The sequence below is a fragment of the Camellia sinensis genome, unplaced genomic scaffold (genome assembly GCF_055761805.1).
Source record: "Camellia sinensis isolate YWXY unplaced genomic scaffold, ASM5576180v1 Unanchor12, whole genome shotgun sequence".
NCBI lineage: Eukaryota > Viridiplantae > Streptophyta > Magnoliopsida > Ericales > Theaceae > Camellia > Camellia sinensis.
Genome location: NW_028128998.1, coordinates 5,301,296 through 5,329,086, shown reverse-complemented (window position 1 = coordinate 5,329,086; position 27,791 = coordinate 5,301,296). Strand labels below are relative to the sequence as shown.

The following is a 27,791-nucleotide window of genomic DNA, read 5'->3' as shown; positions in this document are numbered from 1 at the left end:
CTTCGAAGGAAAATAGCTATCTATACTTCAGCAGTGAATTTTTGTTTTACTGAGTAGTCCAATCCCCTTAAATAATTATGTTTTCAAGTATTCTATGCTCTTTGAGGAGCAGGGAGGGAATATGCATATTTGAGTCACTCTATAATTGATGATGATATCCTTACGGTTCTGTATCGTTGTGTCATTTTCTGATCTCCTCCCCCTAGCATGCTAAGATGACATCTTTCATGCATTCTGTTTAAAGTGTATCTTGACTAAACTGGTGTGGGTTTTAAAATCCCTTCAATGCATTCTAGGTTGGACAATTGAGAGAGGTATCCAACAAGGCAAATAATGCAGAGCTAAAATTGTTCTTAGAAGTGGAAAGTGGACAGGTAAAGTCTATTTCATTTTTTTGGCACTGGTTACTCACATTGTTTATTATGGACTTCTGTTTTGGTTAAGTCGTATGAGTTTTATGATATGCACATGGAACTCTAGATGTTGAATATGATGTGCACACTATGCAGGATTTGCGGCCGATTCCTCCACCTTTGAAGAGCAAAGAGGAGATTCTTCTTTTTTTCAAACTTTATGACCCTCTGAAAGAGGAGCTTAGGTACTTAAACATTTCTTTCCTTGGGTTGGAATTGCATGTAATTACCAAGGCCCCTTTGTTTCCCTTTTCGGGTAGTTACTGAGGCTTATTTTTTTTCATTTTTCCCCCCTGTTGTCAGGTATGTTGGGCGGTTGTTTGTGAAGTCGAATGGCAAGCCAGCAGAAATATTGACAAAGTTAAATGAGTTGGCTGGATTCAGTCCTGATGAAGAAATTGAACTCTTTGAGGTCAGTTATGTCATTTTAGTAGATTGACTACAATTTTCTTGCTCCCTTGCCTGGTCACATAGCAACAGATTTAGTTCAGGCAGTCATCTTATGCATCCCCTTTAATGTTCAGGAAATAAAATTTGAACCTAATGTCATGTGTGAACGCATTGACAAGAAGCTCACCTTTCGTGGTAGTCAGGTATGAACATGATCAATTGTGAGCTGTTTTTGCTTGTACATTCTGCTCTGGTGTGTATAGCCTATTCTTTTTTTTTGGTGGTCGGATATGCATTAACCATGACTAGCTGAAAGGAAATATTCACCTAAATCTTCTGCAGCTTGAAGATGGTGACATCATTTGCTTTCAGAAATCCACTCAAGTTGATAGTGAACAATGCCGCTATCCTGATGTTCCTTCATTTCTGGAATATGTGCATAATCGTCAGGTATTCCATGAGCCTTAACAATGTGACATCATTATCTTAGAGCTTTTATGCAACATTGTGAGCATGCCAAATTTTCTGATATACAAGGTCAAGCGTATAGGACTCTTTGGAGGCTCTCACATGCCAAACCTTTGAAATTTATTGAGCCACAATTAAATACTGACTCAACCACTAGTTAACATTATGTCACAAAAATCCAAGCTCACAAGCCAGTGAATTCCTTTTATTTTTTGATTGCCCACAAACTCGACATTCCGGAAGGAATCCAAATGGCTAAAATTGGTATCCCACAAAGTTACATGGATGCAAACTCATGTTACATGGACTCTTATATATTTCACAAGGTTCATGTGTCCACCGGATATGACAAGAGTAAGAGTGTTGGATATGTGTCCGAACCTATACCCGATTAGACACGTGAATACTCAAATTTTTTATTATGTCACATAATGCACCTCTCACAACCCCCAAAGCACCACTGTCACCTACTTCCCATAGTTCCACCATCGCTTGCTGCCCATAGTCCTACAACCCCCAAATCAATGGGCAACAAAAACCCCATGTTTCTCTGTCTACACTAAGAAATAATACGTTCATAAAATGTTTGTGTTAGAATTTACCAATTTACTCCTCCACCTACCATCTCCACTAGCACCCACTTCACCTACCACCTCCACTACACTACACCATCTCCACTACACTACACCTACTACCACCTTCTCTTCCATATATAGGAGTTGTAATACATAACACAAAATCAACAATCTGGTATCTATCAATAAATCAACAATTACATAAATTCTTACATGGTATCAGAGCAAGGTTGAGAAGCTAATAATTCTGCTTCACCGGCGGGCGGCAGCCTCGCCTTGGCCGCCCGCCGGACCTCTACCCATACCTTCACTCCGCTGCTCTCTCTCAACATTTTCTCTCTCTCTCCATGGCGGATGTTCATCATGGAGGAGCACAAGGCATCAAGCTATTTGGCCCAACTCCTACGGCTACCAGCCAAGCCTCTCCTCACATTCAAGCTCGTATCCAAGAGCTGGCCTTCTCTCCTTCTTCCCGTATTATCAGGTTCAACCAGCATCGCAGGACTTCTGTCCTTCTTCCCGTCTGCCACCGTCGTCAACCAAACACCGGCTTGGACACCACCACAGGATGAATGGCATGGTATTTCTTTGGGATACACTTCTGGGTGATCTGGTGCTCTCTTTTCATCTCCGTCTCCGGCTTCTTCTCCGACCAACTCTCCATCACCGGTTCCGATCAGCTCTCTCTAGCTGGGTCTGGCTACTTGATATACCCAACACAAACATAAACAAACAAAAACAGCCAACCCATCTCGGCAACTTGCTCTCTCTGTCAAGGGATCCACCCACACATCCTATCTCCTCTTCTCTCCCTCTCGGAGAACACACAGCTGTACACACACATGCAAGCACAAAAGCACACTACTCTCTCTAATTTTTTTTTTGAAAACACACTTTATTCCTCTCTCTCATCCCTTCACGCTTTACACACCACACCACCCCCACTTTCTTTTTTTTATTTTATTTTTGCCCACATACAATAAAAACCACCTCGGCCAAAGGGGATAAAGGTGGCGGTGGTTTTGTCACGCGTGAAGCAGACCATGTGTATTAGCTTAAAAGGTGGTCACTTGGCCTTATATTCCTTTGTTAAAAAAAAAAAAAAAAAAAAAAAAAAAAAGCAGCAGACGGACTGCACACCAAACTCATTTTATTTATGTCGGGGCTCACCCCGATCACCATTTTACATACAAAAAAAAAAAAAACAACCCAAACAAAAACAACCCAAACAAAAACAACCACACCTACAGTGAGATTTTTTTCTTTTCCCTTCTCTACTCTGTTGCAGGTCTCTTCTTCTTGCCTCCGTCCTGAGCGGGCCTTGACGGTGTTGCCTCCGTGTTTTTCACGCCGCCGAACACGTTCACTCCCCCATACTCTTCCACTGCAGCATATGGCGGCCCTCCAAATCGGAACATCACGGTGGCCTTCCGCTTCAGCTCCTTGTTTTCTGCCCTTAGCACGCTTATCTCTGCTCGCGCATCCTTATACATGCGTTGGAGCAGAGCCAGCTGAGAGTTTAAATGCTGCACCTCATTTGTCCTACTCTGCAGCCGGTTCGACAAATTTGTGACCGCCGTCATGCTTTCCACACATGCCTTCAAAGTATACTGATTGGCCTCCACATCTGACTGCCCTGCCATTCTTTGCTCCACCGACCGCATCGGAAAGTTCAACGGGGCAAACTCCGGGGCGCTTGGTTGAGTTTCCAGTGCCACCGCACCAGTTCTCTCTCTCGTTGACTCGTTGTGGTCGGGAAAGAGGGTGAGCAGCCCGCGGGAAGACGATGAAGCCATTTTCTCAGACAACAGAGTGATACAGAATATCTCTCTCAGCAATCTCTCTCCGAAACTCTCAGAATATCTCTCGCAAGTTTTTTGTCTCCGCCTTTGCCTCCGCCTCAGCCTTCGTCTTATAGCCGAGGCAGCCACGCGCATCGCGCGCCTCATACCCCCAGCCGACAAACGGGCGCACCAACCAAGGCACTCACGTGCCTCGCCATGATGAATCCGGCACACCTTTTAATGAATTGGGCACGCCTTTTGATAAAATTGGGCACGCCTTTTGAGGGTGCAACTTCACCAACGGTCCGACATGACCCTATAAACTGTCCCGACATTTGATTCCGGTTAGCCTTTTACAACGGTTCGACATGACCCCATAAACTGTCCCGACATTTGATTCCGGTTAGCTTTTTCAACGGTCCGACATGACCCTATAAACTGTCCCGACATTTGATTCCGGTTAGCTTTTTCAACGGTCCGACAAGACCCTATAAACTGTCCCGACATTTGATTCCGGTTAGCCTTTTTCAACGGTCCGACATGACCCTATAAACTGTCCCGACATTTGATTCCGGTTAGCTTTTTCAACGGTCCGACAAGACCCCATAAACTGTCCCGACATTGATTCCAGTTAGCATAAAGTGTCCTCTACAACGTTATGACACCACCATACAGTGTCCTCTACCACGTTATGACACCACCATCCAGTGTCCTCTACACCGTTATGACACCACCATCCAGTGTCCTCTACAACGTTATGGCACACCATACAGTGTCCTCTACCACGTTATGGCACCACCTTTCAGTGTATTCACCAACGGTCTGACACGACCATACAGTGTCTCCTATCTTTTTTTTATTTTTATGTATTTTCTTGTTTTGTTCCTCTCTCCAAACTCAAGTTGGTTAGTTTCTATCCTCCTTGAGTTTGCGGGGGGCTGTTAGAATTTACCAATTTACTCCTCCACCTACCATCTCCACTAGCACCCACTTCACCTACCACCTCCACTACACTACACCATCTCCACTACACTACACCTACTACCACCTTCTCTTCCATATATAGGAGTTGTAATACATAACACAAAATCAACAATCTGGTATCTATCAATAAATCAACAATTACATAAATTCTTACAGTTTGTAACTGAGATGAGGATATGGTTAAATAGATATTTGGTCGAAGTACAAAAGACAAATGGTAGAAGTAACATAAATTAAAGATGTTGAGTTGAGATAGACCATGCTAAGAAGAAGATGGTTTGGTTATACAAAATGACAACCTGTAGATGCAATAGTAAGGAAGAGTGTCGTAAATGAAAGTGTTTGGGAGGGAAAAACCTAAACTGACATGGAATGCAGTTGTAAAAAATTATATGGATATATTTAATTTAACAAAGCATATAGCCATTGATAGAACGGAATGGCCAGGAAAGAATTATGTAGCTGACACCACCTAATTGAGACATAATGCGTAGTTTGGTTTGGTTTATTTGTGCTGTACACCATTCTATTTCTTTAATGGTTGTTTAGTTGAACTTACATATTTTATATTTTTTCCTAATCCCCCCCAACCCGCAGGTTGGGTGACTGGTGTACAAAAGAATGAGTTGTTTTTTTCTTTTCCCCAAGAACTTACAGTGAAAAGGGAAGAAGTGAACTGTTTTTATCTTTTATTTATTTATTTTATTTTTTTATCTATGTCCTCCCCCGGGCAAGTGATTAGTAATGGAGGACAATGCATTCATTGGGTGTTTGAAGATGTCAAAAATTTTAATGTAGTCGACATTCTAATTACAGCTTTTTGCAATTTTTTCTCTGATGATCCCCTCAGTATTAGTTTTGCACTTGATTTGATGATTCATAGGTTGTTCGCTTCCGTTCTTTGGAGAAACCTAAGGAGGATGAGTTCTGTCTCGAGCTGTAAGCTTTCCTAAATCTTATCTATCATACAAATTTATTCTGTATATCTAATTATTCTGTTTATTATTTGTTATATTAACTTCTTTATGAATTTACTTGGGAAAAAAATATGGTTACCCTCGTAAATTTTTTAGGTCAAAGCTTTACACTTATGATGATGTTGTTGAAAGACTAGCCCGCCATCTTGGCTTGGATGATCCGTCTAAAATAAGGCTTACATCTCATAACTGCTACTCTCAGCAACCTAAACCCCAGCCAATCAAGTATCGAGGAATGGATCATCTATCAGACATGCTGGTCCACTACAATCAGGTTGTAATGTCACTCATTTAGACTTTTTATTTTGCTTTTTATAGTTAGAATAACCACTATTTTCTGATGGCTTAGTTTTCTTCCCTTGTGGACAGACTTCAGATATTCTCTACTATGAGGTATTGGATATCCCTCTTCCAGAACTGCAGGGCCTGAAAACTCTAAAAGTTGCTTTCCATGATGCTACCAAGGACGAAGTGAGTGTGAAATCGAAGCAGTCATTTCTTCATTATATGTTAGCTTTTTGTCTCTCATACAATCTTGATTTAACTATTTTCAGGTAGTAATTCATACTATTAGATTACCAAAACAAAGCACTGTTGGAGATGTTATTAATGATCTGAAGGGGAAGGTAACCATTGCAACTTTCTTTGCTTTCTAACTTGTCATGTACTTCTTTTTTTCATGGAGATGTTGCTGTATTGATTGGACTGCGACAATATTTTTTGTACTTATTGTGCTAAAATTTACTTGTTTTATTTGACAAGAATCCACTCCCCGTAGTTCCTTATTTTGAAACAGGTTGAGCTGTCTCATCCAAATGTGGAACTTAGATTGCTTGAAGTTTTCTATCACAAGATCTACAAGGTATTAAGTAATGTTAAAGCTATTATTGTTACTTTCTGAAGCAAATTTGATAGGTCATTGAAATGGGTGTTAGATAATGTTGAAGCTATTACTGTTACTTCTGAAGCAAAGTTGGTGAGAGCTTATTGAAATGAATGCATCTTGACAGATGGTCTGTGGTTGATGCTTGATGCTGTCCTTTCTACGTTCAAGTTTTTCACTTTTTTTCTTTGTTTCTTTTTCTCTGAACTGCGACTGCATGAAAATATGATTGGTGGATGGAGTTAAATCTTTTCAAAAAATAAAATATAACCAGAATCTTTTCAGAATCAATTTATAATTCTCAAATCACTTCCAAAACTCCTAACGTTTCTGGGTTGATTTCTGGTGAGCTGTGAAATTATTATAGTGTTTACTGAGCACGAGCAATTATGTGTACCTAGCACTACTTGCATCATCTGAGACCTTTTCTATGTTTTGTGATCTTATTCTGCACCATATATGTTACAGATTTTCCCGCTTAATGAGAAGATTGAGAATATCAATGATCAGTACTGGACATTACGTGCAGAGGAGGTAATCAAATTTTTTGTCCTTAGCTGGTTTATTCATGTGGCATTAAGTCCCTTGTGTTTCCTGTTTATACAAGTTTTCTGCAAAAATGATCTTCCAATATTTGTAAAGGTGCTTCCTGCATCTTGATTGTTTGTTTTCTCGACTAACTAGTTATTTAGGTCTATGTTTGGGCTTGGATACGAGTGTCAGGTGCAGGTATGCATCTAAGTGTCTAATTCATTTAATTCTTTTGTCCAAGATATGGGGACATGGAAAATATTCATAAATTTTAATACACTTCTTTTAGTTTCTAGGGTAAAATGATGCTTATAAGGTGTCAGAGAATTTCATGCATAATTTGGAGGTTTTATGCTTGGCTTTCTGTTGGACTCGAAATATGCTTGCTAGGTGAATGTCTAACTACATATGTCAGAAACATATTTCATATCTTTTCCCAAGTGTCGAGTGCCTGACACGGGTACTTAATGCAGTTAGAAGAATCCATGTAAGATAGATTTAGGTCAACACTAAACTTGAAAGAAACCATGCTTTCGATAAACAGCTTGGGCTGTCGGGTAATGCTGAGCTGATTGAGACCGTACCGTAGCCTTCATTGGGGCACCTTGTGCTTTCGTGTTTCCAATAACTATCTAGGAGCTACATGCATTCCATTCAATTTTGATTGTAAGGAATATTTAGGATCATTGAATTAGAAAAAAATATTATAGTAGCTGTGTCTCTTGATTTCCAAAATCTGTAAGAATACACTGTGAGCTAATAATTGATAGATACTAATTTACAACTATTGGTTCTTCAAAGTTGATGGTGGCTTTACTTTTTTCTCCTTTGTCCTTTTCTTTCCTCTCCTTTTTAATGGTTATTTTTCCTTCTCAATTTCATTCGTTTCTTATATTTTCAATTTGTTCCAGTTTTTCTTTCTTTTGTCTTTTTTTTAGGTGTCATGTTGATTATTTCAGGGTAAGTTACAATGACCTCCCTCGAATTTTAGAGATAATACAAGAAGCCCCACTAGGTTACGAAAATTACTCGATACTTCCCTTCCATTAACAAAGACTCTAAATGTGTTAATTGAAGTGATTAATTTACTTTTTTACCCTAAAATGTTTTGTATTTTAAGTGACATTAATGTCAAATGACAAAATTGACCTCTTCTTAACTGTTCAGTTTACTTAATTACCCTCCATTATATCTATTTTATTTCTTCCTCCATTTCATGAGACCACCGCCACCATCCCCCTTCCTCATCACCGGTAATTTCTCTTTTATCATTCCTTCACGTTCCTTTCTTCCTTCATTTCTTTTCATTCTCTTTTCTCATGGCTCTGCAAACTAGCCAAAAGCCACTAGCTACAACCACCAAAGGCCACCAATCGCTGCCACTGCCAACCCGACAACCTCTTTCTTTCTTTCTTCCAGGTCATCTGTCTCTTCCCACTCTCAAACAACAAACAACCACAATTGCCATTGGATATAGAGAGAGTGAGAGTGAAGCCACCACAGGCATCATGCCTAACACCACTGCTAACGCTTCTGTGATCCCCTTCTCTCGCTCTACCCCATCTCGACTCCAACACTTCTGTTGGGTTTTTTTGATCTACTCTGTCAGGGTTTTATATGATTTTGGGATTTGGGAACAAGCTCAATGATGGAAAGCCTTCAACGAAATGGTGGTAAGAGCTTTCAGGTAGGACATGCTGCTGGATTCATGGCTCACAAGGGTATGAGAAAAATATGCGTTGGTGCTCATACCAGGGGCAAGAGCTAGCGGAATGTTTGCGAAGTTGCCCATGATTACACAGTTGATGAGAAAGGAAGCAATGATGGTGTCGATGAGGTCTTTGCAGATTCTCTAAGACTCATTAGGCTAGATGCGGCGGATGTGTTGGTGCTGGATCAGTTAGAGTCGAGGATGGAGGGATTGGAACAGAGGGACATAGTCAGAGATAAAGCATGTGCCACTGTGACAATGGTTTTCTGTTCAACCATTTGCTGAATAGGTTATTTAAAATGAAAAATGAAAAATAAAATAATTTGGCTAGATTTTATTTTTAAAGAAAATGGTAAGTTGTGAATTTAATAAAATATATGGCATTACATAAGCAAAAGATAAGTTCCGGGAGGTGGACTGTTTGTGGGATATATTTGTCACTTATCTTCTTTTTGGGTGTCGGGGAACTCTTTATTTAAGAGTGTCCCAATTTTTTTCTAAGCTAGAGATTGGTTGGCGGTGTGTGCAATGTAGGCTTTTGCCCGTGTTTAGCTTGTTAGGGGTATTTGTGTTTGTATTCTCATTGTCCTGTTGTAAGAGGATGCCTTATCCTCTTTTCATTTTTTGATTTATCAATAAAGCTTTTGTTGTTGATCAAAAAAAAAAAAAAAAAAAAAAAAAAAAGAAAAAAAAAAAAAGATACCTCATTAATAGCTTATTTACGCTTTAGTCTTTAGACCAATTTATCACAAAGATTTAAGGGAGGACAATGTAATTTTGTCGAATTATGGGGTAGGTTGTAATAAGTTCAAATTACAGGTTAGGTCAGTGTAATTTACCCATTATTTTATTAACTTGCCTTTTGACATACTATTATATCACTAGCTCAACAAGCCATTTTAGCTGTGTTGAATTGACCGGTATAGCAAAATTTTCCTGATCTTTGATTGTTTGGATCGGTTCACATTGTCATATGGAAAGTGTTTTGTAGAGGTTCCTGACTACAGTTGTTCCTCATAACAGATTCCAGAGGAGGAGAAGAACCTTGGTCCTCATGACCGTCTTATTCATGTTTATCATTTTATGAAAGATACAGCTCAGAACCAAGTGGTAAGTTGTTTTGATAGAAAATTTAAAAGCGGTATTGCCATTGTTCCAATCATTTATAAAGTAGTTGGAGCAGGGGATATGAGAGAGTGCTTTTGTTACATATTTGTGAGAGCGCTCCGATCAAAATTAAGGGTTCAGAATGTTTCTGGTGTTTGATGAACCGTGTGCTATGGCTCGACTCTGTTGTCAAAAAGATTTACATTCGTGGAAAGGATGGGCTGCCAACAACTTTCCTTCAAAATCCAGTGTCCAGGAACAACTACAATACCAGTAAACTGAGATTCAGTAATACAAATTGTAATATTTCTTTGTCATTTTTTCCTTTTTAAACAGCAGGTCCAGAATTTTGGGGAACCTTTTTTCCTTGTCATCCACGAGAGTGAGACTTTGGCTGAAGTCAAAGTACGCATACAGAAGAAATTGCAGATTCCTGAAGAGGAGTTTTCAAAGGTATAATATTTTTATTTTTGGGAGAATTACAAAAAAAAGGTTTGAGCCTTGTAACAAAATAAATCTAAATTTTTTAATTTTGTCAATTTAAACAGTAATATTTTGATTTGTTTTTTGTTTAAACCATTTTCTTATTTTCATTTAGTAAAATCGATGGAAGATGGGTATTTTAGTCATTAAACTCAATATAGATATACATAAAATGAAAAATGTTAAAATAGATTAGCCTGTGTCCAAAATTTTCAGAATCTTTCTCTATTTTAATATTATAAAAATCTTCATATTCTGACCAGTAACTTGTGATTCAACAAATTTGCAAGGCTGGTCATCTCTCTCTCCTCTCTCTCTCTCTATATATATATATAATCTTGATATAGTTGCTTCTATTCCCTCTCCCTCTCTGTCTCTCTCTCATGGTTATACCCTGTTTTTTTTTTTGTTGTTGTAATTTCTCCTTTATTTTTTCTTGCAGTTAATATTTTTCTTGGCACACAAAACTGTGTATACTGTGTAACCTTGTCTTTCAACATTATGATGCAACATTCTCTGTGAGAATGTGTTTGGTTAATTATTTTACTGTAATTTTTCTAAAATTACTGTTTTTCCTCAGTGGAATTTTGCATTTTTATCTTTGGGTCGTCCTGAATACCTTCAGGATTCGGATGTCGTTTCCAGTCGCTTTCAGGTGCACATAAAATTCTCTCTCTCTCTCTCTCTCTCTCATCTGCGTACACGCAAGCAGAAGCATTACACGCTCCCATGCATGTGCATGCATAATTTTTTTTTTGAGGTGATTAATGTTTTCTCCCTTCTATTTTTCACTTTTTTTTTTATTTTAGAGAAGGGATGTCTATGGTGCTTGGGAACAGTACCTTGGATTGGAGCACTCAGACAACACTCCAAAAAGGTCATATGCAGCCAATCAGGTATACAAGTGCCTCGAATTGATTTAAATTGCTTAGATACAAGTTTAGGAAAGTATGTGGTCTAAAAAATCAGCGGAGATGTTTTTCTTTATGCCTCTGGCTTGTGCTGTTTGTCTCAATTTTGTGGCTAATATAGTAAACTTTTGTGCTAAAATTGTATTAGTTTATGACTTCTAAAGTTATTAATGCTGTGTTTGGTTAGGGGATTTAGGAAGGGATTTGGAAAGGGAAAGGGAAAAGGTGTGTGAAACTATGTGAAATGTAGGTATATTTTTTTCACATTTCACCTACCTTTTCCATTTCCCTTTCCAAATCCCTCATCAAATCCCTCAACCAAACACAACATAAGAACTTGTAGTGACCTTAAATCTCAATTGTGCAGAATCGACACACATTTGAGAAGCCAGTGAGAATCTACAATTAGGAAATGCCAACTGAATCTCTGCCAGTGCTGCCGAATCTGATAACCCTCTGATGGAATATGACGCTTTGTGAAGAAGACACCAGCAGCAAAAAAAAAAGAAATAGAAAAAGCGAGCAGCGAGATATTGTGAGGTTTAGTTATCATTTTATTAAATCTGTAATCTTTTAATACGGGGTGGTAGAGCATATGCAGCATATCCTCCATAGTTTGGACATGCCTCCCCCTGCTCTCTCGCACATGTGCTTGCGCAAGAACCAGCGTGAGGGTGAGGTGCTTAGGTTTTTTATTCCATTGTAATTTGGGGATATATAAGATTTTGGGTTGGGTGATGTATAGTGTATAGGTATGTTTTTGGACATTTCCTTTCTTTTCCCTTTTCTTTCTGTCTGATTCTCCATTTCTAGTTTTATTTTGTGTGCATTATAAGTGGGGGATCTGTGTAATGTTTGTTTTTTTGGTTACTATTTCTGGGTTTTTCCAGATTTGTGCAAAAGGAACTTGTATTTTCTTTGCTGTCCAATTGTTATCCAGCTGTTCTAATCCCTGAGAGCAAGGATCCTCTAGAGTGATTTTTTCTTAAAGTTTTCTAGAATGCTACATTGTGTGGTTGAGATTTACTGACAAGTCACATCAATTTTTCTGACGTGACTTGCCAGTAAATCTCAACCACACAATGTAGCACTCTAAGAAAACTTTAGAGAAATTTCACTTTAGAGGATCTTTGGTGAATCCGTGAAGTTAATTGTTGAAACAGCTGCCTTCAATTGATAGGTAAAAAAAGGAAATAAAAGGACAAGACAATCTAAAACCTGTTCACCTTGTTTGGTTTTGATTAATTTTCTAAAAATTAATTTTTTTTTCATATATTTTTTTTTTTGTTTTTGTTTTTAGTAAAGTTTTAAAATAATTGTAGTGATTTTATATTTTTTTTATTTTAACTTTTTAGATACACTTAATGTAGATGTACTTAAAAAAAATATTTGTAAAAAAATATTTTAAAAAATTAATAAATATACAATAATACATAAATGTATTAATTTTTGTATTTTTATTTTTATTTATTTTTATTGTGAATTTTTTACAGATTTTTTTTTACAAATATTATATTTTTTAAAATATTTTTATGTTAGGTGTATATAAAAATTAAAAAAATTGTTCACAATATTAAAAAAGTTCAATAAAAATATGGAAAATACAAAATTTAATTTTTTAGAAAGTGGGTTTAATTTTTTGAAACTATAAAGTAGATTCAATTTTTTGAAATCAAAAGACTCGTGGATGTGTTTTTTTGTTAAAAATATGGATTAATGACACTGGTCACCAATATACTGCACCTGAAATCCCACTTCAACCCCTCTATTTTTTATTTTATGTTTTTTGGACAGGCAATTTGCTAGCTTCTAATCAGTGTGAGTCTCCTGTAAGATTCTGTTAACTATCTAATTGTGTGTTTAATTGTTTATTTTAATTAGCATTTTTACATTAAAATTTGATTTAATACTTACAGCCAGCGTTGAATTTTTCTCAAATTTAAATTTCAATATGAGAGAATTTGATGTGCCTATTGACCCAACACGGATCCTGTTTTGATTATTCGAATTATTTATTTTGTAAAATTCTTAATATATATCGTGAATGAAAAAAATTAAATTAATTCAATAATTATTGTGTGTTTAATTATTTATTTACAATTAGTGACTTTTTTTTTTATGACAAATTTTTCTCATAGGACCTATTAGATAATAAGTCCATTTATTAGGACCTATACGTAAGTATCCCTTATTGAATAACTAAAAATCTGTGATTTGACTGAACTTAGCACTGATGGTAGAGTTAATTTCCTTGAGTGCATTCTTGGTTCTTAACATATATCATGGAAAAAATTAAATCAATTCGATAATTATAATATTTTTATTTTATGATATTTGTCTTTAAAAAAATAAACAATACGATAAAATTAAAAAGTTACGATTATCAAATCGACTTAATTTTTTTCACTAATTTATTTATCATCTTAATCTTTGAACTTTCTTTAATGATAAATTATTAGTCATAATATATTTTATTATTTATAAATTTTGTAATTTTTTTTTTTTTTTCAAGTTAAAAAATTAACACGCTCTTGCTTGCGATACCAATCTGATTTTTCTTGCTTCCAATATGAGACTAGGCGGGGGACTACAAACTTTTCATATTGTCATCCTTAAAAAAGAGGTCAATATAATTATTATGTTAAAAATATAAAATTAATTGTGATTTGTTTAAAATTCAAGAGAGGTGAATGTAATTACCTATAATTTGGTAGTAGCAACATCCCTTTCATGGGAGAGAGAGAGAGAGAGAGAGAGAGAGAGAGAGAGAGAGAGAGAGAGAGTGAGAAAGAGAAAGAGAGACAATTTCAGGTCCCAAATACTCCAACAGCGTGGAACATTCTGCGCCTCACCTCTTGCACTCTCACACACCACAACACTCATTCCTTCTGCACCTTATTCCACAAACAAACCTTGAGAGAGAGAGAGAAGAAGGATGAACATGGTTATGTCTGTATTGCTTCGATTTATATATCCACCACCACCTTCATTGTTCGTAACTGCCATGTCTGTGATCAGCCCTGCATCTTTGGCCAACGCCGGGATCTCGGAAATCAAAGGCAAACACATGCAGTATTCTAAGTTCTGGAACAACAACAACGACAACAACAACAACATTGGTAGTAATAATTCTAAAAAATCTCCTTCTTCTTCTTCGGCCAAGCGGGCCAAACTGTCCACCAAAACAGGTATGCTAATTGCGTACACGCCGGCGTTACTCGCCAGCGTCGCTTCCTTCGGCATTTTCCCCAACGAGGGTTTTAGGTTCTTGTTGGTCAATTCTGCTCTAACCATCCATTTCTTCAAGAGGCTTTTTGAGGTATTCAGAATTTTAATTTTAATTTTAATTTTTTTTCTAATAATGCCAGTGTATTGTGTGATTCAGATTTATTTTATATATAGACTAAAGTTACCTCAATTAAATTTTAACTAAGTTTTCCGTTTGTCAATTTGAAATTGGAAAAAAAAAAATTAATTAGTCTACTCAAATTATCACTTGTTTGAATTTAAACAATTATCCATTTTGTTTTGCAGGTTTTATTCATTCACAAATACAGCAGTGTGATGTACCTTGATGTTGCAATTCCAATCTCTCTCAGCTACTTCATCTCCACATCAACCATGATCTATGCCCAACACCTAACCCTAGGGTTCCCCGAGCCGCCACTTGATCTTAAGGATGCCGGAATTTCGATGTTTTTAATGGGTATATCTGGTAACTTGTACCACCATTACCTACTCTCTAAACTGAGGGAACAAGGTGACAAAGGGTACAAGATCCCCAAAGGTGGCTTGTTTGATCTAGTGATATGTCCACACTATCTTTTTGAAATATTAGGGTTTATAGGGATCTCTTGCATTTCTCAAACTCTCTATGCATTCTCATTCACCCTAGGCACCACTATCTACTTGATGGGGACGAGTTATGCCACTAGGAAATGGTACCTTACAAAGTTTCAAGACTTTCCCAAGAATATCAAGGCTCTTATTCCATTTGTCCTCTAGAAAAAAATGAAAATGTGGAAATATAAATTTAGGATAAAGTTAGTATTAAGTCATATATATAAAGATATGATACATTTTGCAGATTTGATATACGAAATGAGATTAAAAGCCAGAGTAGTTAGGCTTATGCCATAAGTTTGTTGATCAATAATTTTTTGTTTGTGAAAAACTTTATTGTTCATCTTTGTGCTCTTACTGACTTTTACATATAATTTAAATCATTGGTTTAAGTAGGAATTTAGAAATGAAAAGCAATTGGGAGAGAAATTGATAGGAAAAAAAAAACCTTATATTTCATTCATATTGTTCTCACATATTTCTTGTCCTTTCAAAATTATTATTCAAATTTATGATCCAAATGTAACCTTACGAATGAATTGCCAATAGATGGGTGTGAAAATGCACTGACCATAAAAGAGGATCAAATAAAAAAAAAAAGAAAAAAAAGAAAAGAAAGGACACTTTGATTAAACATTCTTGAGCAAATTATACTTGTAGTTTTTATAATTTCTCATGTGCTAAATTTAGTTTTTGTAGTTCTAATTAGGGCTATTTACATAGAGAAACTATTGAGAATATCACTGTGACCCTCTAAAGTTTAAAAGTGTACAAATTGACTCCTTCAACTATTGAGAAGTATTACTTTGTCTCCCTAAATTATAAAAACGTACAAATAGACCTCATAAACTATTGGTGTGTTTCATTTTAACCCCTTCTATTAATAGTTCAATTTGTACATTTTTATAATTTGCGGACATTTGTACACTTTTATAATTTATAATGCAAAGAGATATTTCTCAGTAGTTTAGGGAGTCCATTTGTATACTTTTAAAGTTTAGGGGGTCAAAGTGATACTTCTCATGGGTTTTTTGTGTAAATAACCTTCTAATTATATCAATTTTGTTCTTTAAATTTTTTATTTATTTATGTCAATTTAGTTTAATTGATATTTCCATTTGCACACCACTTTTTTATTTTTATATTTTTATCTTCACACTATTTTGTCCATTTAGTTATCAACTCCCAAATAAAAATTAATTATTCAAATATCAATCACAAAATAAAAATTAATTATTTAAATATCAACTACTAAACGGTTTTCATTCTGTAGTTTGATTCTCAGCCTCAAATTTTTGCTTCGTAATTGAGATCTAAACAAAAATTAGTGTGAATTGAGAAATTTTGTGGCAAATAGAAGTTTGTTTGTTTCAAGTTGGATGTTATTCTTTCAATCAATTTGGGAAGAGTGAATAACTTATTTTGTTCCTTGATATTTAATCCAATTTTTAAAAATATTATTAATTAAAAAAATTGACATAATATAAAAACTTTAAGAATAAAATTAACGCAATTAAATTATAATTACCATATCGACACGAGTACAAATATAAAGTCTAAGACTAATTATAAGGAATGTAATTTGTCCAAATTCCTTTCTTGCGACTCGTAACTATCTATTATCTTTGGGAGGTAAACAATGACTAGTTAAAAAAAACACAAAAACGAAAACGAGAATGAAAACAAAATCCTCCAAGGTGGTTTGGAAACTAATTAAAAAAGTAAAAACAAGTTAAAAAGTTAAAAAATTATACAAGTTAAAAATTCAATTTTCTTTTTATTTTGTACATATTTTTTTCGTAAAAAGTCAAAAAATCATTCCAAATATACTAATTTTTTTAGCTCCAATTTTAGTTAAAAAAATCCAAAAAATTACTAAAATAGTCTATTGCCAAAGTTCCGGTGGTATAAAATGGATAACAAGTTTGTTTTTAAAAATATATTTTTTTTCTAGCTGAGAAATATGATAAATTGGACCTTCTATGATTATTGGATGTAATTAATTTTTTATGTGGATAATATACATAAAAAGACTTACAAAATAAATAGTTTGAGATCATTGAATAGAGATCTATGACGAAGCCCACAAATGTGAAACAACACCATCCACTCTAAATTGGGCTAATAGGAACCTAACCATACACACTAGGCATTGTTTGGGATATTTGAGTTTGGCTAAGATAGTCAATAAATATATAAAAAAAAAATTAAAATAATTAATAAGACAAAATATTACATCTAATACAATAATTAATCAATTGTTCTCTCATGACCATCTATTTAATTACAAAAAAAAAAAAATTATAAATCATCTCAAATGCATAATTTTTTTCATCGTATAAAATAGTTAAAAAATAAAAAAAAAAATCACTAAAATAGTTATATTTTACATAGCCCTAATGGGAAAGTCATTTTGGCCAATTCAAAATTCAAATGAAAAGTACGGAAGTAAATGTGATTCATGAAGGAAAGAAAGGTTGCATTACTACCATGTTTGACCTTGACTTGGTTTCTTGTGTTTTCACTGTAAATGACCTGTGTGATGTCTCCAGGCAAAAAAATTCAAAATTAAAATTAAAATCTGTCCTATTTTTTAATAAAAATTTAGGGTCATCTAAGTTGCACAAAATAAAAAATATATATTTACTCTTTTTTTTTTTAAAGTTTATCAAAGAAGGACATTAGCCACAAAAAAAAAAAAAAAAAAGGTCTTCCTAAATGTAAGTTATAAAAAAGTTTTTTTTTAAAAAAATAAAAATGTTACCAAACAATATGACCTACTTTAACCATTACAAAACTCAAAAATTAAAATTTGCTATAGCTTAAAAATAAAAATAAACTTTTTTTTACTAAGAGTGTTTTTAGAACTTCAAGGTTTGAAATTACAAACTTTTTAAAAAATCTACTGTCTAAGCCATTAAACCCTAAATATTTAAAACTTAAAATTTTCATAATAGATATCCTCAAATCGATTACAAACTTACCAATAAAATTCAAAAAGAAATGTCTTATACTATTATTTATTCTTTTTAAACTCTAGGAAAATTTACTCATAAATTCCGTATATATTTTTAATATAATAATTTTCAAATTTTATTTAATTGTGATCATTTAAATAATACTTTTAATTTCTAAATAGAATGAACATATTTCGAACTGACTTGGTTTCTTGGTTTCATGAAGAAGTTGTATAGTGGCTAAGGTTTTAAAGTGGGAAAGATAATAGGTTGTAAAGAAAGAAAGGGAAAATTGAATTTTTTTTTTTATTATGAAATAATTATTATTTTTCAGGAATGATGGTATAATCATAGCAATATTTTTGTTTTTAGGAAAGAATGGTAAAATTTTAACAAAATTATAATTAATATGATGCTTTAGCCAATAATATTTTCTTGGGTGAAGCACTAATAAATCCTAAAATGTGATCTTGTGAACGGTTTAATCCTCTATTTTTTCTTATAAATCCGAAGGTCTCCTTAAAGTGGAAAGTACATAAAAAGTTAGTCACTTTACATGTTTGGGCTTAATTTTTTAGGGATAAAAGTGATTTTCTCAAAATGTAAAATTACACATTTGGGCAATTTGAATTATAGAAGTTTTGGATTTTCCCTCATTTTAGAACAAATCTCACATCACGAACAAAAACCTAACACTCTAATGTAACACTCCAATAACGTAACACTTCAATGTAACACACTAAAAAACTCATTGGTGTACTTTTCTCAAATGTAACAACGTAACACTCAAAAATAATTCTTTGGTGTACTTTTCCCAAACGTAACGCTCCAATGTAAATATATATATATATATAATTCTTAGTGTATTTTTTCCAAACATAATACTTCAATTAGTGTAATCCCAAACATAACATTCCAATGTAACACACAAAAATACTAAAAAAACTCCTTAGTATACTTTTTTTTAAACGTAACATTCACAGTTTGAAATTATACATTTGTTCAAAACTTACTAAGGAATATTTGTACTCCTTTTGGAATGGTTTGAAGAATTTCACATTCTTTTTTTTTTTTTTTAGTGTTACATTGGAGTGTTATATGTAAGAAAAGTACACTAAGAAGTTTTCTTTTGTGTTACATTGGAGCGTTACGTTTGGAAAAAATACACAATTTTTTTTTTTTTTTTTGTTACACTAAAGTGTTACACTAAGGAATTTTTTTGGAATGTTATATTGAAGTGTTAAGTTTAGAAAAAGTACACTAATGAATTTATTTGTGTTATATTAGAATGTTACATTAAGGAGTTTTTGTGTGTTACACTAAGGATTGGTGTAAATCTGAGCCTGAGTCTTCCACTCATCTCTTGATGCATTGCTACTTTGCATGGAGGGTTTGGGCTGATATGATGGATTGGTGGGAGTTGAAGGGGGCTATTCCATGTTCATTAGAAGGTATACTTCACTGGTGGGATGGGGTGTATTTGAACAGGAAAGAAAAATGGATATGGAAGGTCATTCCCTTAGCTGTTATATGGTCTCTGTGGAAGCTTAGGAATGAGTGCATCTTCAAATCTGCTTCGCCTCAGTTAGTGGACCTGTGTGAGTTGATCAAAATCAGAGTTGCACTGTGGCTCAAACATAGATTCAAGGACTGTCATTTCTCTGTTCAAGATTTTTTAACCAACCTGAGGCAAATAAGATTGAGTCTGGGGAGCAGATCTGTTTTGGGCAGCTGATTCTGGGTTGGAGTTGACTTGAGGCTACTGTTATGTGATGGAGTTGATCCTGCCTTCGTGCAATGGAGATGAACTTGTTGTTCTGTGCTGATTAAAACTCGGGGCTGTTCTGTTCTGTACTGATGAACCAGTGTTGGAGGACCATTTAAACAGAATTGCATTTTGCTTGGAGTTTCAACAGTTGGTGTCTCTGTGTCTCTGGGCTGCTTGGTTGATATCTTACCGACCTTATTTGCCCTGTTTGGTTCTTTTGTGATCTTTGCTCCTTTGTTTTTATTGTTGATTGCCAATGTCTTTTTTCTTGATAATTTTCAATAAAATTCCTTTTGGCTGTTTTAAAAAAAAAAAAACACTAAGGATTTTTTTTAGTGTTATATTAGAGTGTTACATTTAGAAAAGGTACACGCAGAAGTTTTTTTTGTATGTTACATTAGAGTGTAACATTAAGGAGTTTTTGTGTGTGTTACATTAGAGTGTTATATTAAGGAGTTTTTGTGTGTTATATTAAAGTGTTATGTTTAGAAAAATACATTAAGGAGTTTTTTGATGTGTTACATTAGAGTGTTACAATAAGAAATTTTTGTGTGTGTTATTTTAGAGTGTTACATTAAGGAGTTTTTTTGGAGTGTTATGTTTGGAAAAACTATAGTAAGGAGTTTTTTTTATGTGTTACATTAGTGTTACATTTGGATGTTAATTAATGTTAATGTTACAATAGAGACGAACACCACACCAATAACACCACAAACGGGGTAATATCATCCACCTACAAATCACTCCACTAAATCTCCACAAAAAAAAAAAAAAAATAAAAAAAAATAGAAACATAAAAACCTACCTTACCCACACACACATACAAGGGCAAATAAGTAAACTTTCAAATCTCAAATCAAAGAAATACAACATATCCAAAATAAAAATGACTAATTGGTTTGAAAGAAAACTTCTAAGACTAAATGGAATAACTTTTCTCCAAATGGGATTTATGAGTAATTTTTTCTATTTTCTTTTTATATTTTAAAAATAAAAAAATTAAGAATTTTATGATCAAGTGTTGGAGCTTTATTTTCCTATTATGAAATAATTATTAATTACAAGAATGACGGCATAATCATAGCAATATTTTTGTTTTATGAAAGAATGGTAAAAATTTTAAAAAATTATAAATAATATGATGTGTTAGCCAATAAGATTTATTTCAATGTTTTTAAAATAACAAAAATTAAAAATTTTATGATGAAGTCTTTGGGAACTTTCCTATCATTCATCATTGAACTATCACGAACTTTCCTACCATTCATCATTGAACTATCACTTTATGTGGTGTTTGGGAACTTGGTTCCTAGATTTTTTTCTCATTTTTTTCACTAAAAGATAAAGGTTTTACAAAATAAAAATAAAAAAACAAATTCAAACAAGATATCACATCCAACCCTATAATCATTTCATTTTTTCTCTCACAAACATCACATCCAATCACAAAAAAATCCAACTATCTTTCCAAACACTAAAAATTTTTTATCCAATAATATCCTACAACTAAAAAAACCTACATAAAAACCCACTTCCCAAACACCCACTTAATATTCTTTTAATATTTTAAAAATAAAAAAATTAAGAATTTTATGATGAAGTGTTGGTGCTTTATTTTTCAATTATGAAATAATTATTACAGTAATGCTAGGGAGCTCGAAAGCCCCTCCGAATCCCCCGAATTCGAAAAAGGAAGAAGAAGAAGAAGAAGAAGAAGAAGGACTGGACTGGAGAGGCCACCATCAACCGGGCTGGGCAGGGGGCGGAGGCAGAGGCAGAGGCAGAGGCGGAGGCGGGGCGGAGACGATCGCCGACGAGATGTGAGCTGCGACGATCGCCGACGAGCTGCGAGCTGCGACGATCACCGAGGTGCGACGATCGGACTGACGATTGGCCGACGATCGGCCTCTCTTCTCTCCCTCTCCCTCTCTCTTTCTCTCCCTCTCCTTCTGTCTCAGACCTGCGTGATGAAGAAGAAGAAAGAAAAAAAAAAAAAAAAGAATGCCCAAAACGACGTCGTTTTGGGCATTCGGGGGATTAGGGGGGGCAAAATTCGGAGAAAAAATCATTATTCTAATTATTATTTGTAAGAATGATGGCATAATCATAGCAATATTTTTTTTTTAGGAAAGAATGGTAAAATTTAAAAAATATAATGAATATGATGTGTTACCCAATAAGATTTATTTCAATATTTTTAAAATAAAAAAATAATTTATGATGAAGTCTTGGGAATTTTCCTACCATCATTATTGAAATATCACTTTAATATAGATATAGATAGATAGATAGATATTTAATATTGGATCGACTTAAAATATTTCTGTTTTCAGCTGACCCTATCTTGGATTTGATAAAAAGTAAAAATAAAAAATAAAAATTGATCAATAAATTAATAAATATAGTTAAAAACAATCAATTTATATCATAGTTTCTCAAGTTTTAATACATATTTTCATAATTCAAATAAAAAATACATATTTCCATGGTAAAAAACAATCAAGTTAACATTACAAAGTCTGACAAAAGAAAAAATGAAATTGATTAATAAGTCCCATATTTTACACTTGTAATCGATATAGCTTCATATTTTTTTTTTATAATCCATTTAATCTTTTTGGAATTGTAATGACTCATTTGCCCACCACGTTAGAGTGTCACATTTGGAAAAAGTACACTAAAGAGTTTTTAATTTTTTTAGAGTGTCACATCATACCCGCCACATTGGAGTGTCACATGTCACATTTGAAAAAAATATACTAAAAGGGTTTTTTTTTTTTTTGAGTGTCACATGTCACATTTGGAAAAAAAAATACACTAAAAAGTTTTTTTTTTTAAGAGTGTCACATCATACTCGCCACGTTGTCACACTTGGGAAAAGTACACTTAAGAGTTTTTCTTTTTTTAGAGTGTCATATTATAGCTGTCACGTTGTCACATTTAGAAAAAGTACACATGTCACATTATTACATTTGAAAAAAGTACACTACGGAATTTTTAATTTTTTTTTAGTGTCACATCATACCTGTCATGTTGTCACATTTGGACAAAGTACACTAAGGAATTTTTAAGTTTTTTGGAGTAAAAGTCTTGAAGTGTTAAATCATACCTGTCACGTTGTCACATTTGAAAAAAATACACTACGGAATTTTTAGTTTTTTTAAAATGTCACATCGTTGGAGTGTCACATTAATACCTGCCACATTGAAATATTACATCATACTTGTCACATTAATAAAAGGGTATAGTTGTCTACCAAAACACTACTAAAATAAAAAAAAAAATAGGACTACACGGAAAGAAATTTTTCACTAATAGGACTTAATAGACCAATAGAAAAAACGGAATTTGGGGATGCTGTTGCGCGGGGTGCGCAGTAGCACCTGTTGTACGGCGAAATAGACTCATTTTGGGGCTCATTTTGATAATCCGAACCGTTAGCATACCTGCAAAAAATCAAGTTAATCGGATATCGTTTACCTATTCATCCACTCACATTTGTATTCATTTTAATACTTTAAATCACAATTATTATTTATTTTTGTAGATAGAAATGTGAATGGATGAATCGGTAAACGATATCCGATTAACTTGATTTTTTACAAGCATGTTCTACTTGATATATTCTAAAATGTGAACGGTTCAGATTATCAAAATGAACCCTGAAATGGGCCCATTTCGCTGCACAACAGATGCTGCTGCGCACCCCGCGCAACAGCATCCCCAATCACGAAAAAACGTAAGACTAATTGGAATATTTGGTTGCAATCTCCTATTTTTAGAAGTTTATGTAACATTAAAAAATAAAATTCTATTATATCAAAACATTTTGAAGGTTGTTAATTTTTATTTTAAAAAAAATTGAAAATACTAAAATATTAATATGATTATAGGGTTTGAAAATATGTAGGAGTTAATTTAGGAACATAAATTTAAAAATTAGAGAGTGTCTATATATGGTATAAATTTTTATGGGGTTAATTTTGAAAATACAAATTTAGGTGATATTAAATATTAAAATAAATTTAATTAAAAAAGTTAATTTAAGAACATATATTTAAAAAACTAGAGAGTATCTATACATGGTATAAATTTTTCATGTAGTTAATTTAGGAACATATAAATTTAGCTGATATTAATAATATTAAAATAAACTTAATCAACGAATCATTTTACGACATGTCTTTTTTGTCTTTTTACAATAATTCAAAAATTTTGAAAAATTATGTTGAGAAGTTGGAGCTTCCATAGCCTTTTCATTAAAAATTCCATTTTCCTTAAAAGGAACCTAACCATCCACTCTAAGACATTTGGGATGTTTGATTTTGGCTAAAACAGTTAATAAAGATGAAAAAATAAAAAATAAAAAATAAAATTAAAATAGTTAATAAGATAAAATATTACATCTTACATAGTAATTAATTACTTTTTCTTTTATAATCATCTATTCAACTATAAAAAAAAATTACAAATCATCTCAATAACACAATTTTTTTTATCACATAAATAATTAAAAAAATTAAAAAAAAAAACCCACTAAAACAGCTAAATTTGTAAACAAGCAAATCTAAATTAAAGACAACCTACCTAGCCCTAATGGGAAGGTCATTTTGGCCAATTTAAATTTAAATGTAAAGTACGGCAGAAACATAGGTTGCATTGCAGCCATATTTGACCTTGACTTGGGTTCTCGTGTTTTCGCTGTAGATGACTTGCGTGATATCTAGTACGATGTAATTACCTGTGATACACGGTTGTTTTTCAAATGGGTGTGTACAGTGTGTCCTTTTTCAAAAAGTAGCCGTGTCTTATTCATTGACTCCCAAGTCTTCTTCATTGACTTGGAGTCTTCTTTATTGACTCCCAAGTCTCCCTATTTTTAAAAAAATTAAATTAAAAAAAAAATAAAAAAAATATGACAATCTAAGTATAAGAAGTGGGATGGCAAACAGAACTCAGAAAAACGAAAAACAACAAACAAAAATCTTTTATCCTTCAAATTTTGGCCATCCATCCATTATGGTCACAAAATATATTATTATTATGCTACCAAAATCAATTCAACTTCTCCATGTGTTCGTGGTTGTGTTATTGTTAAACTACATACCTGTTCTTGGACTTTCCTCGGGAGGAGTTGAAGCTGCTAATAAAATCAGGTGCATAGAGAGGGAGAAACAAGCTCTCCTCAAGTTTAAAGAAGCTGCCATAGATCATTATGGTATTCTCTCTTCTTGGGGGAATGAAGAAGATAAGAAAGACTGTTGCAAATGGAGTGGAGTCCATTGCAACAACCACAGTGGTCATGTAACCATGCTCGATCTTCATGTACCAGAGAATCTTTCCTATTCCTATGGTCTGAGAGGTGAGATGAGTCCTTCATTGCTTGAATTGCAGCATTTGAAGTACTTAGATCTTAGCGGAAATTCGTTTGAAGGGCGCATCCCAGAGTCAATTGCTTCCTTGAGCAGATTACAAGTCCTCAACCTCAATTTCAATCACTTTGGTGGTCCGATTCCTCATCAGCTTGGGAACCTTTCCAACTTAAGGTATCTTGATCTCTCTTTTAATGATCTAGAAGGTCCGATTCCTGATGCTTTTGGGAACATGATATCCCTTGTACATCTCAATCTCTCTGTTAATCACCTAGAAGGTGGCATTCCAAAGTCGTTCGTCAATCTAAGTCGTTAGACAGATAAAGTTTTGTGCAAACTGGTATCTTATACTTCTTTGTTTCTTTTTAGGTTTAAAGCCTATTACTGGTTTGATGCTAATTGAGATGCTTTTCATTCTGCAGACACACAACACCAGTTCAATGCACGAGAAAGTGATTGGGGTTTCACTTCTTTCATGCCTCTTAGTGAACTGTATGACCCCAGTAGAGGTTATCTGGTGAATGATACTATTGTAGTAGAAGCTGATGTTGCTGTCCGTAGGGTAACTGATTACTGGTCACATGACTCGAAAAAGGAGACTGGCTATGTAGGTCTTAAAAATCAAGGAGCTACTTGTTACATGAACTCTCTCCTCCAGACATTGTACCATATTCCTTATTTCAGAAAGGTTTGCCTTTTCATTCAACTTGTCTGATTGATTTTATTTTATGAGGAAATGCCTTATTTGGGTCACTTTATTCAGGCTGTGTATCATATGCCAACAACTGAGAATGATATGCCGTCAGGGAGCATCCCTTTGGCTTTGCAGAGTTTATTCTATAAGCTCCAGTACAGTGACACTAGTGTAGCAACAAAAGAGTTGACGAAGTCTTTCGGATGGGATACATATGATTCTTTCATGCAGCATGACGTGCAAGAACTTAACAGAGTGCTTTGTGAAAAGCTTGAAGATAAAATGAAGGTATAGTGATTTAATAGCATCATGGACTTCATAGTCTGTATTTAGTGCTAGGAGGTTGATTATTATACTTGACTCTGGTTTTACTGGCTCAGGGAACTGTTGTGGAGGGTACAATACAGCAGTTATTTGAAGGTCACCATATGAACTATATAGAATGCATCAATGTGGACTACAAATCAACAAGAAAGGAATCATTTTATGGTACTTGTTTTAACTTACAGTTATACCACTGTGTTATTTGAGATATATATCTGTAAGCTTTACTGACTTATATGTATTTTGAGTGTAGATCTTCAGCTTGATGTCAAGGGCTGTCGTGATGTTTATGCTTCTTTCGACAAATATGTGGAGGTGGAACGTCTCGAGGGTGATAACAAATACCATGCTGAACAATATGGGTTACAGGTTGGATGCTTTGAAACCCTGTGATTTGAATTTCACTCTAAATAATTTCCAAGATAGCTTTACCTGGATCAACCATTTTGTATGCCGGTCTGAACAAAGCCGAAGTGCTTTATTAAGTTGATATTAAATTTTCATTGCAATTGAGTTGTCCATTTTGTCATTATCATTGACAAGCATTTTGTTCTTTTTTGGATCCAATTGCCGGACGCAATGCTATGGTTCTGTCTCATAAAGAAATGCTGTAATTCTTGACCTTTCCAGGATGCAAGGAAGGGTGTCCTGTTCATTGATTTCCCCCCTGTCCTTCAACTTCAGTTAAAACGGTTTGAATATGATTTTATGCGGGATACCATGGTAAAGGTTAGTATTAAAAAATCTGTATTTTGCTTTGTGACTTGTTTTTTTATTTATGATTGTGTATGGTATGCATTGTCTGTTCAATCCGATCACTGTTAGTGTTGTACAATTATGCAGCATATCAGCTAAATTCAATAATAAAATAAAAATGGTATGCTTCATTTTACAATTTGTGTAGCTCTGTTCTACTAGATATGTATGCCTGTTGCCATGGACAACTTTCTATTTTTTAACAAAACTAGAATTAAGCTACATTTTGTAAATGTAACAATTTCATTCTTTTTTTTTTTTTTGGATTCATATAAGATATTACAATGAAGCCCAATGATTAACAATTATAATGATAATGATCAAATACAACATATAATCAATACAAAGAAACTCCCAAAGTGGGAGAGAAAGCCCCAATTAATACACGGGGAATAAGATCCATATGCAAGTGGGGAGATTTGAACCACTGACCTCCTAGTGAGGTGTAGGAGTTCTGGCCAATTTCATTCTCATCAGCAAAAAGGACAAAAAGAAAAAAATGATGGCCTTGTTTGGTTTCACTCTCAAAACACAATTTTTGAAAAAAAATTTCAAAATTTTGTTTGGTTAGAAATTTTTTGAATTTTTTTTCCAAAATCACTTTCTCTCTCTTGTACATCAATCAATCACCTTTTTTCTCTCCTCTCTCATCCTCAATCACTTTTTCTCTCACACACATCTACTCAACTACAACAAAATATCAAATCATCCCAAACTTCCATACTCTTAAACTATTTTCAAAATATACAACCAAACAAACCAAAAAAATTTCTAAACTCTCTCCCAATTTTTTTTTTTAAAAATTTATCTCCCAAAACCAAACCAAACACACTCGATATTCTTTATGGTGCACAATCCTT

At 34.0% G+C, this 27,791-nt stretch overlaps 3 protein-coding genes across 41 annotated transcripts in view; all 3 read left to right on the top strand.

Moving 5' to 3' along the window:
- Positions 1–12,146, top strand: part of LOC145814628 (ubiquitin C-terminal hydrolase 12) — a 37,552-nt gene extending 25,406 nt beyond the window's left edge. For 3 of the 22 annotated variants that reach the window (XM_082911576.1, XM_082911563.1, XM_082911564.1), the window contains 16 exons: positions 297–374; positions 510–598; positions 717–825; positions 938–1,006; positions 1,146–1,253; positions 5,498–5,553; positions 5,688–5,865; positions 5,961–6,062; positions 6,146–6,217; positions 6,370–6,453; positions 6,943–7,008; positions 9,740–9,826; positions 10,160–10,276; positions 10,887–10,961; positions 11,116–11,202; positions 11,585–12,146. In XM_082911576.1, coding sequence (XP_082767702.1) covers positions 297–374; positions 510–598; positions 717–825; positions 938–1,006; positions 1,146–1,253; positions 5,498–5,553; positions 5,688–5,865; positions 5,961–6,062; positions 6,146–6,217; positions 6,370–6,453; positions 6,943–7,008; positions 9,740–9,826; positions 10,160–10,276; positions 10,887–10,961; positions 11,116–11,202; positions 11,585–11,626 — 1,419 coding nt within the window. In that variant the 3' untranslated portion in view covers positions 11,627–12,146. Of the gene's footprint in view, positions 1–296; positions 375–509; positions 599–716; positions 826–937; positions 1,007–1,145; positions 1,254–5,497; positions 5,554–5,687; positions 5,866–5,960; positions 6,063–6,145; positions 6,218–6,369; positions 6,454–6,942; positions 7,009–9,739; positions 9,827–9,899; positions 10,277–10,748; positions 10,962–11,115; positions 11,203–11,584 lie in introns of those variants that run through there. The other 19 variants (XR_014357989.1, XM_082911569.1, XM_082911567.1 and 16 more) reach the window with 19 other exon arrangements.
- Positions 12,147–14,042: 1,896 nt separating this feature from the next.
- On the top strand, positions 14,043–15,392 carry LOC145814632 (uncharacterized). The gene is made up of 2 exons (XM_082911582.1): positions 14,043–14,536; positions 14,752–15,392. The coding sequence occupies exons 1-2, from the start codon at positions 14,153–14,155 to the stop codon at positions 15,220–15,222; spliced, it is 855 nt and encodes a 284-aa protein (XP_082767708.1). The 5' UTR covers positions 14,043–14,152; the 3' UTR covers positions 15,223–15,392.
- Positions 15,393–24,744: 9,352 nt separating this feature from the next.
- The window catches only part of LOC145814626 (ubiquitin C-terminal hydrolase 12-like), a 37,511-nt gene continuing 34,464 nt past the window's right edge, over positions 24,745–27,791 (top strand). For 11 of the 18 annotated variants that reach the window (XR_014357983.1, XR_014357982.1, XR_014357981.1 and 8 more), the window contains exons 1-6: positions 24,745–25,331; positions 25,580–25,845; positions 25,921–26,139; positions 26,232–26,340; positions 26,429–26,544; positions 26,806–26,904. Coding sequence is in view for 14 of the 18 variants with exons in the window: in XM_082911542.1 (XP_082767668.1) it covers positions 25,633–25,845; positions 25,921–26,139; positions 26,232–26,340; positions 26,429–26,544; positions 26,806–26,904 (756 nt within the window). In the remaining 4 variants the exon portion in view is untranslated. The other 7 variants (XR_014357984.1, XM_082911547.1, XM_082911537.1 and 4 more) reach the window with 2 other exon arrangements.